The sequence below is a fragment of the Hippoglossus hippoglossus genome, chromosome 11 (assembly GCF_009819705.1).
Source record: "Hippoglossus hippoglossus isolate fHipHip1 chromosome 11, fHipHip1.pri, whole genome shotgun sequence".
Classification (NCBI taxonomy): Eukaryota; Metazoa; Chordata; class Actinopteri; order Pleuronectiformes; family Pleuronectidae; genus Hippoglossus; species Hippoglossus hippoglossus.
In genome coordinates, this window is record NC_047161.1 from 11550359 (window position 1) to 11564780 (window position 14422).

The following is a 14422-nucleotide window of genomic DNA, read 5'->3' on the forward strand; positions in this document are numbered from 1 at the left end:
ATCATTTCCAAGAGAAGACTCTTTTTCAGCAACATAGGTGTGATGGTTGTTTTATCTCAGGCTGCAGAATGTGTCACAAAACCAAAATTAAGTAACAAGCTTGAATCACTTCAGAGATCACTCGTTTTACTGGGTCGTCATGGTGATGTTTGTTTTAGTTTCCTTTTTCTCCCATGACAGACGAGCTCTAACAAACCAATGGTGGCTGTTTCCATAGTGATACTCAAATGTGCTTTGGGTGAATCTCTGTCTCCTAGTTGCTACAGACTCGTATTTGTTTTTCAGCCATATGAGTTTACAAGAGGTCAACCTGCTCAAGGGATTATACAAGGTCACAGCATGTGCGATGACATGCACACAAAATGAAAGACTTCAGAAGCATAGAAGTCAGCATATATTCAGCCTCTTACAAGATCAGTAGTTCATTCTTTATCTTCATCTGTCATTCACTCAATCTGTCTCTCTGACACACATACACACACACACACACACACACACACACACACACACACACACACACACACACACACACACACACACACACACACACACACACATCCCATGTTGTTAAGAGGAAAGGTGGGCCTCATGGAAAGCCTAAAAGGAAGCACTCTCTGTTCCCTGCCTGTTCCTGAATGTGTGTGTGTGTTGGTGTCTGTGCTGAAAGTGACAAAGCCATATCAGTGTTGTGATAGCTCTGGGCCCCATTGCTGGAAATTGTGGATAAGAATATGAAAACACAATGCTTTTAAGTAAGCAGCATACATCTATCCACTGATCAGCTACGCTAAAGCCGGTAACTGGTTTTAATAATGTTTAATAACACACAGAGAGCATAATTTGTAACTTTAGCGTTTGGCGTGTGTGTGTGTGCAGTTTATGACCCTGTGAGGGGCACAGAATACTGCACGTCCTCTGGTTTCTGTTCCAAAATAAAAACCTGTGGAGCATAAAATCTGAACATTCAAAGACAGAGGGACTTGGCTCGAATGCGATGAAAAGAGGAAGGAGCGAGTTTGTAGCAAGGAGACAGTGAGGAGGGAAGGGTGGAGAGTCGGGGGGGGAAGTACAGATGGTTGAATTGAAGGAAGGGATGGGGAGGAATGGAAGGAAAGAGACTGACGCACCTGTTTACTGAGAACAAGTGACTGTGCTGAGTCATCCCTTTTCATGCAGTTTTCTCATTTGCTCCTTCATAGATCAACATGTGCTCCCTACTTTCCACTTAGAGAAGACTGGCAGCATATTTTCAAGCTCATAGACCTGAAAGAATCATTTCATATCATTTCCTTTTTAAACTTCTATCATATCCTCTAATGCACCCTGTCGATGAAAGTGACTGATGGTTGTTTTCAATTATACCACAATCTAACATCTGCACGATAGAGAAAAGGGTATTTTCAGTATTTTTGTTAATTTGTTTTTTGTACACCTGCCAATCTCCCTCCTCTTCTTCCACCTGCTTGCACAGAAGCAATAAAGCTGCACCTGATGATGTTATCAAAATAAAAATCCAGATCTGGTGACTTTAAATGTGGTTTCATAAGGGGACTATATGACCTTGGAAAGGTATACACTCTATTGAGTGGCATTATAGTTTTGATTTTTGTTGATATAGAAAATAATTCCTGTGTATAACATAATTACCAACTCCATGTACTTGTTTTCTTCTTTATATCAAATCCATATTATAAGTAAGAACATCTTAAATTATCTTGATCTTGTTTTTTTTTCTTGCAAGGTTCTTTCCCATAGACATGTTTAATGACCCTCAGAAATCCTCCCATTAGCATTTTTAATTGTTTTATAGTTTGGATAAAATATCTATAACAGTTGCATTCAAACATCTTTCTATTTCTTTCTCAGTCACTTCTTTTCCCACACGTCTCCCACTCTCCGTCATGGTCGCTGGCCTTTCTGTTCCTGCTCTCTCTTACTCCTTTTCTGTGTTGCATAACTATCTGAACCCCTCCTCTCCTCAGTGTTCAAGTGCGCACTTTGTATATTTTTCCTTCTCGTTGCTTGCATTCTTTCTCAGGCTAAATTAATGTTGTTCTTGGGAACTTCTGTTTGCACTTTTCTTTTTAAATCTTCGAGATAATGTGTACGTGTGAATGTGTATGCAAGTAGTATAGTGACATATCCATTACGTGACAGTGTTGTGAGTTTTGTTGTGGTACATTTTCCTGAGGCCTTTTGATCTGCATGTGTATGTGGGCTCACTTGTTTTTCTTGGCATCCATATACAGATAATGACTCTGGTATCAGAAAGATCAACAGTTTGTCACTTTCTCTGGAACACAACACATCATTTTACTCTACTTTGTTTTTACAGTGGTTATATCAGTTACGTAATCTCACTCTTTTTCTTTTTTCACTGCATTTCTGGGACAATTTTCCTTTATGAGATAGTTTTGTAGAGAGAATTGGTGTAGAGAGACAGGGAAGTTGTGCAGAGATAAAGAGTGCAGAGTTGTGATCAAACATCCTGGTTTGTATTTGAACCCTGCATGATGTGTTTTAACGGCATGTCCCCCTTCAGACCACCCCTCCACCAAACTTGTTATCTCGACGACACATCTGGGATCACTGGGTGTGGTGCGGGTACCAGCCCAAAATGTATTTAATGGCATGCGGTGTCAGAACTCTTGACATCAGCTGTCACTGCCTTGTTTATCAGCTGTGCACATCTTTGTGTTGGTGTAATCGTAGAGAGCATTTAATGTCAGCATGTTACATAATGAACATCAAAGATTGTCCACAGCAAGGTAGTGTTAGTATATGGTTGTACAAGTTAATGACGGTTAATCGCAGAAATGAGAAATTTATGTAACATGACAAAATGAGGTATTTAAATATCAAATCCATGAGAAGCTCCAGTGAGCTGTAGATGCTGTATAGAGAGAAAGAGTTAAAAAGATATTGTGCTGCTACTACTGTGTGAACACAAAAGTTTAGTTTCTTCGAGGGCTCAGCTAAGTCAGAGGCTCGGCTAACAAACAAACTTTTTTTGTTCACACATTAGTCTTTACAGTCTACGCACCACCCAACACCTACAATCCTAAATGCTTAACCCTAACCTAATTCTAACACTAACCCTAAAATCAAGTCTTAACCCTTAAAGAACCCATTTGTGAGGACCAGCCAAAATGTCCTCACAGTGATGGTATTGAACCACAATTGGCCCTCATTACTATAGAAAGCAACACACAAGTCCATCTGAGAGAAAGGATCTGGTGACAGCTGTATCATACTACAATAGAATGAGTGGCACACACACACTCGGTGCACTTAGGGCATATTGGTGTGTCTGACCCAAGTCTGATCCTACCTCTTGTCTCTCAGGTTCAAACGCCTCCTTTCATCAGTCCATCACAAAGACAGAGAGACAGTGTGTTAGTGTGTCTACAGTCTATTGACATGGGTTTTTGTGAGTTATGAAGGCATCTCTGACTGCATTACTGGTGCTCCGTGTTCAGGCTCCACAATGTCTCCAGAAGAAATTCAGATTCCAGATGTTCTGATCAGTTATTGATTAGTAGACCGTTGGCTGTTTGTATGAACCTTTGCACCCTTATCAAGAGTTTCAAGCCTCGCCACTGCGATATTATGTAACTGTGGCATCAAAATATTGCTATATATCAAAAATACAACTGTATGGAGTGGTTCTACATGATGTGTCTGTGTATATTAAGGACATATGGTGTGATAGAAAGAAAGCCCTGTACAGAGAGCTCTCTGTGTCAGTGATTGCTGCTCAATCAGTCCGGCTGTGACCGAGACCGCAGCGAGCAGCTGGAGGAGAGACGTTGCTTCTTTATCTCTCCCCCTGCTCTCCTCCTCCGTCTTTGATCTCCTTCTCTCTTCTCATCTTTCGATCCTTTCCTCGGGCTGTTTCTTATTGTTCTCCTCTGTCCATCTGGAGCTCTGTTCACGGTATTCTGTCACTGCAAATGTGTGTGTGTGTGTGTGTTTGTCTGTGTGGGTGTGTTGGTGTGTGCCAGAGTCACAGATCAAGTTACTGTAAATTTTTGGAGCAAGAGATAATTTTCAAGTGTCAGGCCACATTCTCATTTGTCCCTATTCTTATATACTATCATACAAAACTTTCTTTCAAAAGCAGGAAATGCTATACTTTCCTCTCTTTGTGAATGCATGGATCTATGTGAGGGTGTGTGCGCTGCATTTACCTGCAGTGTGTCTGGGAGAAACAATTAAATCTTAAGTGAAAAGATCTGGACACTTGAGCCCAAAGTACTGGATACTGGATTTGTGAGACTGATAAAGTTATCTTTAATAAAAAAATTTTTTTAATGTAATGATGATATATTAGCAAAGAATTGGTTTTCGTAAATAAGAACATTACATAAAAAACATTTAACTGTCCATTACAGAGTGTCATGAACGAGATGTATTGCGCAAGACAGTTTCCATTTGTAAAACAAACTTTTCAGTGCTCTCTAGTGGTCAAAAATATGATGACAGTTTGTAAATAACAACAAACTTTCTGTGCAGTAATTTCTTACTTATTGGACGCCTATGATATTGGCCCGGTTAAGCTATCCTTGCTGTTTTCTGATTTAGTTTCCTCTCTTTTTTTGTCTCAGGAAGCACTGGGACGAGTGTGTCTGAAGGAGCGAGGTCGGGACGTGTTGGTGTTGCGAAGAGTGACATCTACAGTGACGTCTCCATCGGACCGGCCCTCACCCACGTTGTCAGGGGGCGGTTCCAGGGAGGAGGATTGCGACAAGAGGTCAGTTCCTCCTACTATATAATGAGATCTTTGCCAACCAACTGTAGCAACAAAGACATAATCATAGTGCTACTTCCTCTCTTTTCTTTTTTCAACCACGAACTACACATACATACGTGTGTGTGTGTGTGTGTGTGTGTGTGTGTGTGTGTGTGTGTGTGTGTGTGTGTGTGTGTGTGTGTGTGTGTGTGTGTGTGTGTGTGTGTGTGTGTGTGTGTGTGACACTAAGATAATGTATTCTTTCGCTTCTGCCTCAGAGTGTGAAAAGAATGGCTTTTTTGTTTTCAGTTGAAAGAGAAACAGAGATGACACCAAGACTGGTTTACTTCCTTCAATAAATCAGTGTATGTGTGTAGAGTCTAGGTTCACGTGTGTGTGTGCGTGTGTAAGAACATTTTGTGTTTTGTTTTTTGTGTATTTAAGTCAGAATGTGCCAAGACCTCAGGCACAATGCAGGGAGTGTCGGTGACAGGCAGGTTAAGTGTGTGTGTGTGTGTGTGTCTCAGCATCATTGGTAGCAATCAGTTCCCTCAGTGCACTACTGTCGGAGCTCATAGCTCAAACAGTGAGAGCGGTTACCCCGAGAGAGAGAACCCACCCTGGGTATGCAAAGCTTAAAAGAGGGCTCATCCTTTGGAATGGTTCCGATATGAAGATGACCACTGAGCTGGCTGCACTCGCAGAAGCAGAGGAGGACATAGATGATGAAGAGGATGAGGACGATTATGATAATGGGGATGAAAATGCTAGCGTTTCCGAAATCTGCACATTTGATGTTCCCCATTTCCGCTTCATTGATGAAGACGATGTGGGAGAGAACAAGGAGGAAGACGGGGAGGGAGGATGGAGGGATGGAAGTGGTCGCGCTTGGTTTTCAGGCTCTGCTGACGAAAGCTTTGGCGACTCTTACAGGTATGTGGTGGTTTCGGGAACGCCACTCAAAATCTTGGAGCATATACTAAGTGACCTGCGGTTGGATGACCAAAGAGGGGTGTCAGAGAGCAGAGAGAGCGGTAAGTTTGGAAACACAAACATAAACATGTTTCACAGACAGGCATCTATGCACACAATGGGAATGCATGTCCGTAAAAAGAAAGAGTGATGAGAATTTACATAAAATGAAGGTCTATCAGCTTGTTATATAAAAGCAGCTCTGTGCTGTTGGACAGAAGGTGTACTTAAAACTAAGCACCACACCTTCCTGTCATTCCAGGGAATTATTTTCAAGTTGCAACACAGCCCAGCGGTTACCTTTCTCAGTCTTGTGTGTATGTGTCTGTGTGTCTGTCTGTGTGGCTGCATGAGTCAGTCAGCCCTCGCACCACTTCCAGGTGCATGCGTGCAACCACTCCTCCATGTTATTGCCAGTAAATATGAGGAACATGCAAGAGGTTAAATACTTTAATGAGTTTGTGAAAAGATTCCCTTAGGGGACGGAAGACATTACTGCTGCACACCATTTCAGTAGGCTGTGTAAAATGTTGAAAATGAAACTATAAAATTTTGAAAGGGAGAAAAAATCTGACATTTGTATATCTTGCCCATATTCGAATCCCATAGTTATTCAGTCTGCCATCAGCAGAGAGAAGCAGGAGATGCCCCATTTCCAGGTTAAGACACCAACCACAGCTTTTTACCACTTATCTTATAATACACTGATGGCCGTATGTGCTTTTTGTCTTAAAATATAGCTATGGAAGACAATCATTTCTCTACGGGTCAAAATAATTCAGGGTCTCAGTTGGCATTTTCTTACACACTGCTATTGCTTGTTTGCACTGAGTTAAGATAAGGCGTCTTTATGTATCGACTCCTCAGCACCACCAGTTCCCAGCAGCCCACAGGGAGCCATCTCACTGAAATGCAGGAAGCAGAGAGAGAGAGAGAGAGAGAGAGAGAGAGAGAGAGAGAGAGAGAGAGAGAGAGAGAGAGAGAGAGAGAGAGAGAGAGAGAGAGAGAGAGAACTGAGATGGTCTTTGTGGAGGAAAGAACGCCTGATAATTCTTCACTGAAGAGAAAAAATTTACTTTTCTTAGCTTAGTTTAGGTTTATTTTTGTTTTGGAGGGAGATACAGAAGCAAAGATGCCACTTAAGACTATGTACACGATCGACTGCATTTGTGTCTCTATTTTTTCGATCTGTGTGCACTGAATAAGCATGAGGGGGTGTGTGTGTGCATGTGTGTATGTGTAGGCCCTCTGGGGGGGTATTGAGCATCAGTGTGCCGTTTTAGTGGGCTTAGCTGTGCAGCATGTTGAACAGGCACGAACACGCTTCCACAGAGAGAGAGCGATTACCGCAACCACCCCACGCCATGTACACAAAAAACACATAGACACGCACAACCAAAAAAAAAAACCACAGCAGCAGATTACTGCGATTAGTTCAACACACACACACACACAGACACACACACAAACATAGACACATTTTCTCCCTTTTTCCCTTTCTCTCTCACAAAAGATAAACTCCCCAAGGTCAGAACTGAATGAGTAATTCATCAGGGTGCTGTGCGTGTGTGTGTGTGTGCGCGTGTGTGTGAGAGAGTGTCGCTGTGTTTATGAGTGTATGTGTTTGACTTTGTGTGTGCCAGCGGGCAAATGTAGAGGGCATATGTTGAGGATGAAAATTGATATTTATCATCACAGGGAGCTGAGAGAGGATTAAAGCAGGAGAGTACTAGTGGGGGGGAATGTATCCACTGAGAAGAAGGAGAAGAAGATGAAAAACAGGGTTGTACTGAAAGACGGAGAGGGGGTGACAGAGGGAATTGGAAAGCAGGGAAAGGACTAGTCAAGAAAGGGCTCTGTAGCCACAGACTAGAGGGGGGGGGGCTCAGGAAAGACAGGATAGTCCCTAGTGTTTTGCTAGAAGTGATGAGTTCAGTCAGACCTGCCTGGAAATATTTCTTGAGAAAAGTTGTATTTTTATTTCTAAAAAGAAGAGACTCATTCAAATATTAATGCCACAGCCTCTACTCAGTCTTCTATAATTGATTTCTTTGCTCTCTGCCTGACAGAGCCATATTTGGGTCACACATTTTGCCAGGGAAAGAGTTTGACACTACACACACACACACACACACACACACACACACGCACACGCATCACAGCTCCCTCACACCACCAACAATGGCTCATTACCCATCTGCCACGAGGCCAGTTTATATTCGGTTCTTACCCATTGAACACCTGCTGAGTCACACATGCTCACACACAGACACACACAGAGCATATCCCACTTGGTCATTAACTTTCTCTACTGTGAATTTATTATTTGGAACATGAGCCTCCATCTCTTAGGGATGAAAATGTTTGCTTTAGTTTTTCATAGTTTCTGAAAAACCCCTACTCACTATTTTTCTATAACATAAAACAAGAAATAACCAGTCAACTTAATATTTGGGGAAAAAATATATGTTAGTAACATTTAACATCTTAACACTTTATCAGGACTATGAGGGGATATTTGGATTTGACAGTAAGCAACCTTTAACTTCCACGACACCAAACTAAGACTCTGACGACTCTAAATATTATATAATATCTTGCTTTTGTTCTGGTGAACTTGTCGGCAAACAGCTGCCTGTTAATACCTCCAACACACACAATGCAACGTCTGCATTCAGCTCACCAGCTAGAAGGGCTGCACAATTACTTGCATGAATATCTGATCTCATTTGTAATTGACCACGATTCTGCTGCATTTAAATGATGGGCTGTTTCAGGCGCTCCAACTTCCTCCCTAGAATCTAGCCTCTGAATCCAGAAGAAACGCCCTCTGATTACGGGAGAGAATTGTGATCTTAATTCTGAGCAAGAAAATCCGTTTTTTTTCCAAAATCGAACAGCACTTTTAGCTAGACTCTAGCTCTGTCTGCGGTTTGGTGCTGGGCATGTCCTGTAAAACAAGTTGTTGGTCTTTTTCAGTGAAACCTGCTGCTTACTACCGCCAAAAAAAATTATGCTACGAATGTGTCGAGAGTCATTCAAATCAGTAAAGTTGTGCAGTAAAACCAAAACAGTGACCGGAAAGAGGCTAAAGTGCTGTAAGGAGAGACAGTCAGGTGATGATCTACCTTGAGTTCCTCAGTACGAGGGACCCTCTTCACATTTCACTCATTTTATCTATCATGTATAAAACTGATTGTTCCAGCTACAAAGCCTTTACAAGGTTAAAGTGTATTTATTTATTAAGTGGATTCTGTTCATTCATCAGTTCAAATCCGAGCTAAAAAACGCTTTAATGTGACTTTTTCATCTTATATCTACAAAGAAGAAGAATTTCTCTTGGACCACTTTGTGCTTTATGTGTTGAGGCGTATTAAGTAACTGATGGTGTGTTTCATGTGTTACAGAATTGTTGCTGGATGACTTCCTGTTGACCTACCTGGTGTTCATGTCCACCAGTGACCTCTGTCAGGCTCTTCTGGGACAATATCCTTATTGGCAAACACGTGCACAAACATTCTCCTACTCACATCCGTTCAGCCTCCACACTAACGTATGTTACCTCCTTGACCGCGCTTACCTATAGCAGCGCCCGCTGCAGGGGTCAGGAGGAGGGCAAGGACGCTCTCTTTAGGAAACGTAAGGTACTGCAGCTGGTGTCCCATTGGAGCAGGCTTTACAAGGACTTCCTCAAGGATGAGGAGCACGTCAGGAGCTTTATGAAGGTATGGAACCGCTTGTCTTCATCATCACGTTAGATTTTTTTTTTCACCTCTGTGTCTTGTATTTCAAAGATTTAATGAGTATGATCCTCTGTTGTCACAAAGTAAAATCAGAAGTCTCTTCTTTTGTTCTGAAACAGCGTTGTGCTCCCTAAAGTTCTGCACCATAGGGCATCTTGGCTTCCAGCTTAGTGTGTGATTCCTCCCTGATTCTCTTGTTAGCTACATTTCCACAGCATTTCAGCCTGCAGGGGAAAATTGGTGATGTTTTTACCTCCTCCCTCTGACTAAGGAACAAACTCATGAAGAGAAAAAAGTACAATGTCACATCTGAGAAACGATGGAGTGTAATCATATGTTTTATAAATAGTACAGAGTATCTAATAGGAAACAAATAATGTTAAAACATAGCGAAAATAAAGCAGATACATCGTCGGCCCCAACAGATTTGACAGCCGTCTCACACACACACACAGACATCATGATCACACATGCGCACGTCTCCACACTTTCCAACATCATACACTCACCAATCACTTGTCCCTCTGTAACCTGAAGGCTTGATTGCTCTGTGCCGGGTTGCCATGGAAACCAAAGTGCGAGGGTTGGCATGGGTATAATCTCATATGGAGAGCGTAACCCAGGTGATAGTTGCCTAGTAACAGAGGAACGAGAGGGGAGTTGGGATGGGAGGCTACGGTGGGTCAATGACAATGATAATCAGGTTGGTGTGTGTGTGTGCGTGCGTGTGCATACGAGCGTGCATGTGTGTGCGTGTTGGGTCCAGGTATTACTCCTGTTGTGGGCACATAAACCTGTTTACAGGGACACATTGTCTTCCTTGTGGGGAGAAAAAGACAGCCCCTTTAATGTAAATTATCAAATTTTAAATTGAAGACATGTTTTAAAATTAAGTTAAGGTCAGGTTCAGGTTAAAGTTAGAGTAAGTCTCCATGAAATGAATGCAAATCAATGTAATGTCCTCTGAATTCGTGTGTGTGTGTGTGTGTGTGTGTGTGTGTGTGTGTGTGTGTGTGTGTGTGTGTGTGTGTGTGTGTGTGTGTGTGTGTGTGTGTGTGTGTGTGTGTGTGTGTGTGTGTGTGTGTGTGTGTGTGTGTGTGTCTTTTGTAAGTTGGTACTTCTTCCCTCTGAGCCTTCATGCTATATACTAATGCTCCGCCATGCACACACCAGCTCACACAGACACTACAGAATGTGTCTTGACACCCATTTGAATACAAGGTACAGAATCTGTCTGTTTTTTAATGTGGTCTACCTACGCAGCATAATTTACACCTGATGGTATTCAGTGAGCTGCATACACTGGAATGTTAATGCCACGCTGTGTTATTTTGTTGGTTCAGAACATGTTCCTAACCTCAGTGGTACATCATACCACACAGTGGCGAGACAGAATGCATTAAGTGGTCATAAAACGTTATCTGATTTTTCAGACAAACACAATGTGCTTTAACTCATAAACATGCAAATGCAATCGTTCATATCTTTATTGAAAACAGCCGTTAAACATGCACAGCACTGGTGAACCCTTGGCTTTAATAACTGCTGGAAATCCTTCAGCAGCAATAACCTCAAACAAACTCGTCCAGTAGCTGTGGATCAGACCTGCACAAAGTTCAAGAGGAATTCTTCGTATTGATCTGCCTCAGCTCAAACATATTCAAGATGTCTGGAGTGAACGGTTGTCTGGAGGTCAGTCCACAGCAGCTCTGACTGGGCTGGGTGCTGTAGTCTGATGGGGGGGTAGGGGTGTCTTCCCCTATGGACACCATGTTCCCTGCAACCAAACACTAGGATTTACATATGATTGACTCCTGCGCATAAAGGCTAACTGGCCACCAAAGTAATTCAGCCCCACTTATTGACAGTTTTTTCTAAATGTGGACTGGAGAATATTTAAACTCTTTGATAATATACTTCAAAACCCTGCTTCATACAACTCAAAGGTTATTCAACGTAGCTTTAATAAGCTTTTGTTGATTAGCCAAAGGGTTCACACATTTCTTTTCCACCCCTCTCTGTCAATGTTTTTATACAATATGGACATGAACAATTCAATGATTTGTGTGTTATTTTTATATTCTAAATGGCCTCCATGTCCTCTTTGACATTGTTATTCATAAATAAAAATCATGGAAAGTAGCATTTTCAGTGTCTGAATTTTAACTTTTGGCTCATCAATACCACTGGAAGTGTTGGAGTTGCTTCACCCCCTATAAAAAATCTTGTTTGCGTCCCTTATCGATGGACAATTGGAAATACCCCCAAAGTTTGTTAAGCGGCCCGAACAATGTTTTGACATCATAAGGCCCTCCAGTGGTATGTATCCATATAGATGTCCTATTTGCTTTGGTTTTGAGATGTCTGAGGATTTCATCTTCCACTGCACATCTTGTAAAGGCACTACATGCTGCCTCTTGTCATACTTCTGATATCTTAAGACATTTGTTCTCTTCCTTCGAATGTGTGTAGTTTTTTGTTACCAGCCGCAAGTCATAAGTGTTTGATATGGAGCCAGTGCAGTGTGATGGTTGGCGTGTCTGTATGTGGTGAAAAGTTGAGCCAAAGTCTGAGAGCAGCTAGAAAACAAAGTCTGACGCATTCAAAGGATATTTCTGTGGTCGGGTGCCACCCACTCTCATACACCAAACAAATATTTTAAGTTAACATGAGATTGTGGGTGTACTGTTATGAATCTTGGATTTATTTTCTCCCCTTCTGTCAGACTCTGTACAGGTGTGTTTTAGAAGACGTGTATGAGTTCCCTACACTGGAGAAAGATCTGAAGGAGTTCCAGAAGCTCCTGCGTCGGAGACAGTAAGTGAATATATATATATCTACACAAGGATTTTTGTTCTCTATTTTCCCCCCCATGCCTATCCTCACCGGTCCTCACTGTATGACTTGCTTCTTGTAGCACTGTGGATGACTGTCCTCCCAACCAAAAGGTAAGGCCTTTTGAGAAGCATAAAACATAAATTAGCGCTGTGTAGGCACTGATACAGCTGCTGTCAGCGGATCAAAAATATTCAGTGACGTATAAATTCATTCTTCTGTCTCTCCCTGTCAGAGTAAACAAATGTATCAGCAGCTGAGTTTGAAGGAAAACAGTTTGCACCCCAGAAGTCCACAGACAGACACCAGAGAGGGTGAGTACACACACCTTACACAACACACTGTCCAGGACAATACACAAACATGCATAAGGAACGCCTGCGGGTTTTCATTTCCATGTGCACATGCAAATTGCCTCAGCAGAGGGAGTTCAGTTTGTCTGCTTGTCTACATGACAAACATCAGCTCAAGCTTCTCTCTGTAAATACTTGTGTTCTTCAGTCATTTGTTGCGTGTACGTGAGCGCTGACTCCTACCTGAGTGTCCACACGCACCCGTCACTGGAGGCCCATGAGCTGCTGAGGATCATTGGTCAGAAGATGGACAGAGCAGAAGAAGAGATGGTGCTCGCAGTGGTTTCACAAACCGGAGGTACACATTTACATACCGACACAAACACATGAAAGTAATGCACGCACAACACAGTCAACACAAATATTAAATTCCCTTTAAAATTACATTTTTATCTACATCCGTTCCTTCCCTTGTTTGTCTGAAGTAGTCCCTCATTGAGACCACCTTCGTGTACCAAATATGTTCTTTTTAAAGGATTATAAACTCATCGTTGCCTTTACATTAGCAATTACATTGAAGTCAATATTGTCACACTATTTTTAATACTATTGAAAATTTAGTGTTTGGTCAATTTGGTAAAGTTTGCATCACTTTTGGCCACTTCAGTATCACTATTAACGACTTATCCACGCTTTTAACTATTACAACAGGTTATCAATGACTTTAGGCTAACATTAGCTATTTCTGCTGTTGACAATTTTTTTACTTAGTGAACTTTTAAGACTTCTCTGCTTCTCTACCCAAATAAACTGTGTTCAGCTTTTACTGCTGAATCAATATACAGATGCATGTACTCGTGTATGTGTCATAATGGCAAAGTGGGTTCCAGGAGACACCTACTGTAGAAGGAACTACCACAGAGGTGGTTTTGAGTTCAGTGGCAGATGTTTGTAAGTCCTGTGTGCGGACAGATGTTGTAGCTTTGTAATAATATAGTTATAGTGACTACTATAACATGATAACTCATGTAGGGATGACTATTGAGCACTCGTGGGTCAAACATCATTTTCTTATAAATCAAATCATAACTTTCAATTTTTTTTAGTTAGTTGAACTGTTCCACCCACCATACACCTCAGCAACCCTCGGGGTAGAAGCGTGCCCTGGCTGAGGATCACTGTTCTACACTCTTGGCTCTAAATTACCATCCTCATTTCCTCTCTGCTTCTCCCCTTCTCTTCCCTTAAATGATGGATTCTGCAGAGCGGAGGGTGTTACTGCCCAGTGACTGTGTGTATTCAGAGTCTCTGACCCCACAGGGAAAGCTTGTTGCCTGTCGCAGGGATCTCACTGAGATCTTGGTATGTAACTGCACTGTTCTGTTTGTGTTTCTATCATTCCATATCATTCGATCTTTCCATGTGTTTGATATACGCTGACAGAAGTGTATAAAAGTGCAGCTGGCAGGTTTAAAGCAAACCACAACCTCTCAAAGATATGATTATTTGGTCATTTGCTGACTCTGATACTGTTGATTAACCTTTGTATTGTCTTCTGGCGAAATCGGGCATGAAAATGAATATTCTACCTCCCCAGCTGATACACTTCCACAGTATAATGAGTCATGCATTATAAACGAGCTGGAGAGACTCAGGTCAGGTGATGGTTATTAACTCTGACTCGATAGGAAAGAAAAGGTGCGAGCCACAATTATTTTGATGCCCAACTGTGTGTGACAGCAGAAATGGAAAGTGCTGTATCAGGTTAAGAGTTGTTCTTTTTTTTTTTTTTTTTTACAGGAGCCTCAGCTGTGAATCCTAAAATAATTTTGCACTATTTGGCATTT

At 41.8% G+C, this 14422-nt stretch overlaps 1 protein-coding gene across 2 annotated transcripts in view; it reads left to right on the forward strand.

The window, feature by feature from the left end:
* rapgef5a (Rap guanine nucleotide exchange factor (GEF) 5a) overlaps nt 1–14422 on the forward strand; it is a 42854-nt gene that overhangs the window by 23415 nt on the left and 5017 nt on the right. For both annotated transcript variants that reach the window (XM_034599745.1, XM_034599744.1), the window contains exons 10-18: nt 4608–4753; nt 5666–5766; nt 9112–9190; nt 9285–9429; nt 12173–12264; nt 12365–12395; nt 12518–12596; nt 12784–12933; nt 13840–13937. In XM_034599745.1, coding sequence (XP_034455636.1) covers nt 4608–4753; nt 5666–5766; nt 9112–9190; nt 9285–9429; nt 12173–12264; nt 12365–12395; nt 12518–12596; nt 12784–12933; nt 13840–13937 — 921 coding nt within the window. The remainder of the gene's footprint in view (nt 1–4607; nt 4754–5665; nt 5767–9111; nt 9191–9284; nt 9430–12172; nt 12265–12364; nt 12396–12517; nt 12597–12783; nt 12934–13839; nt 13938–14422) is intronic.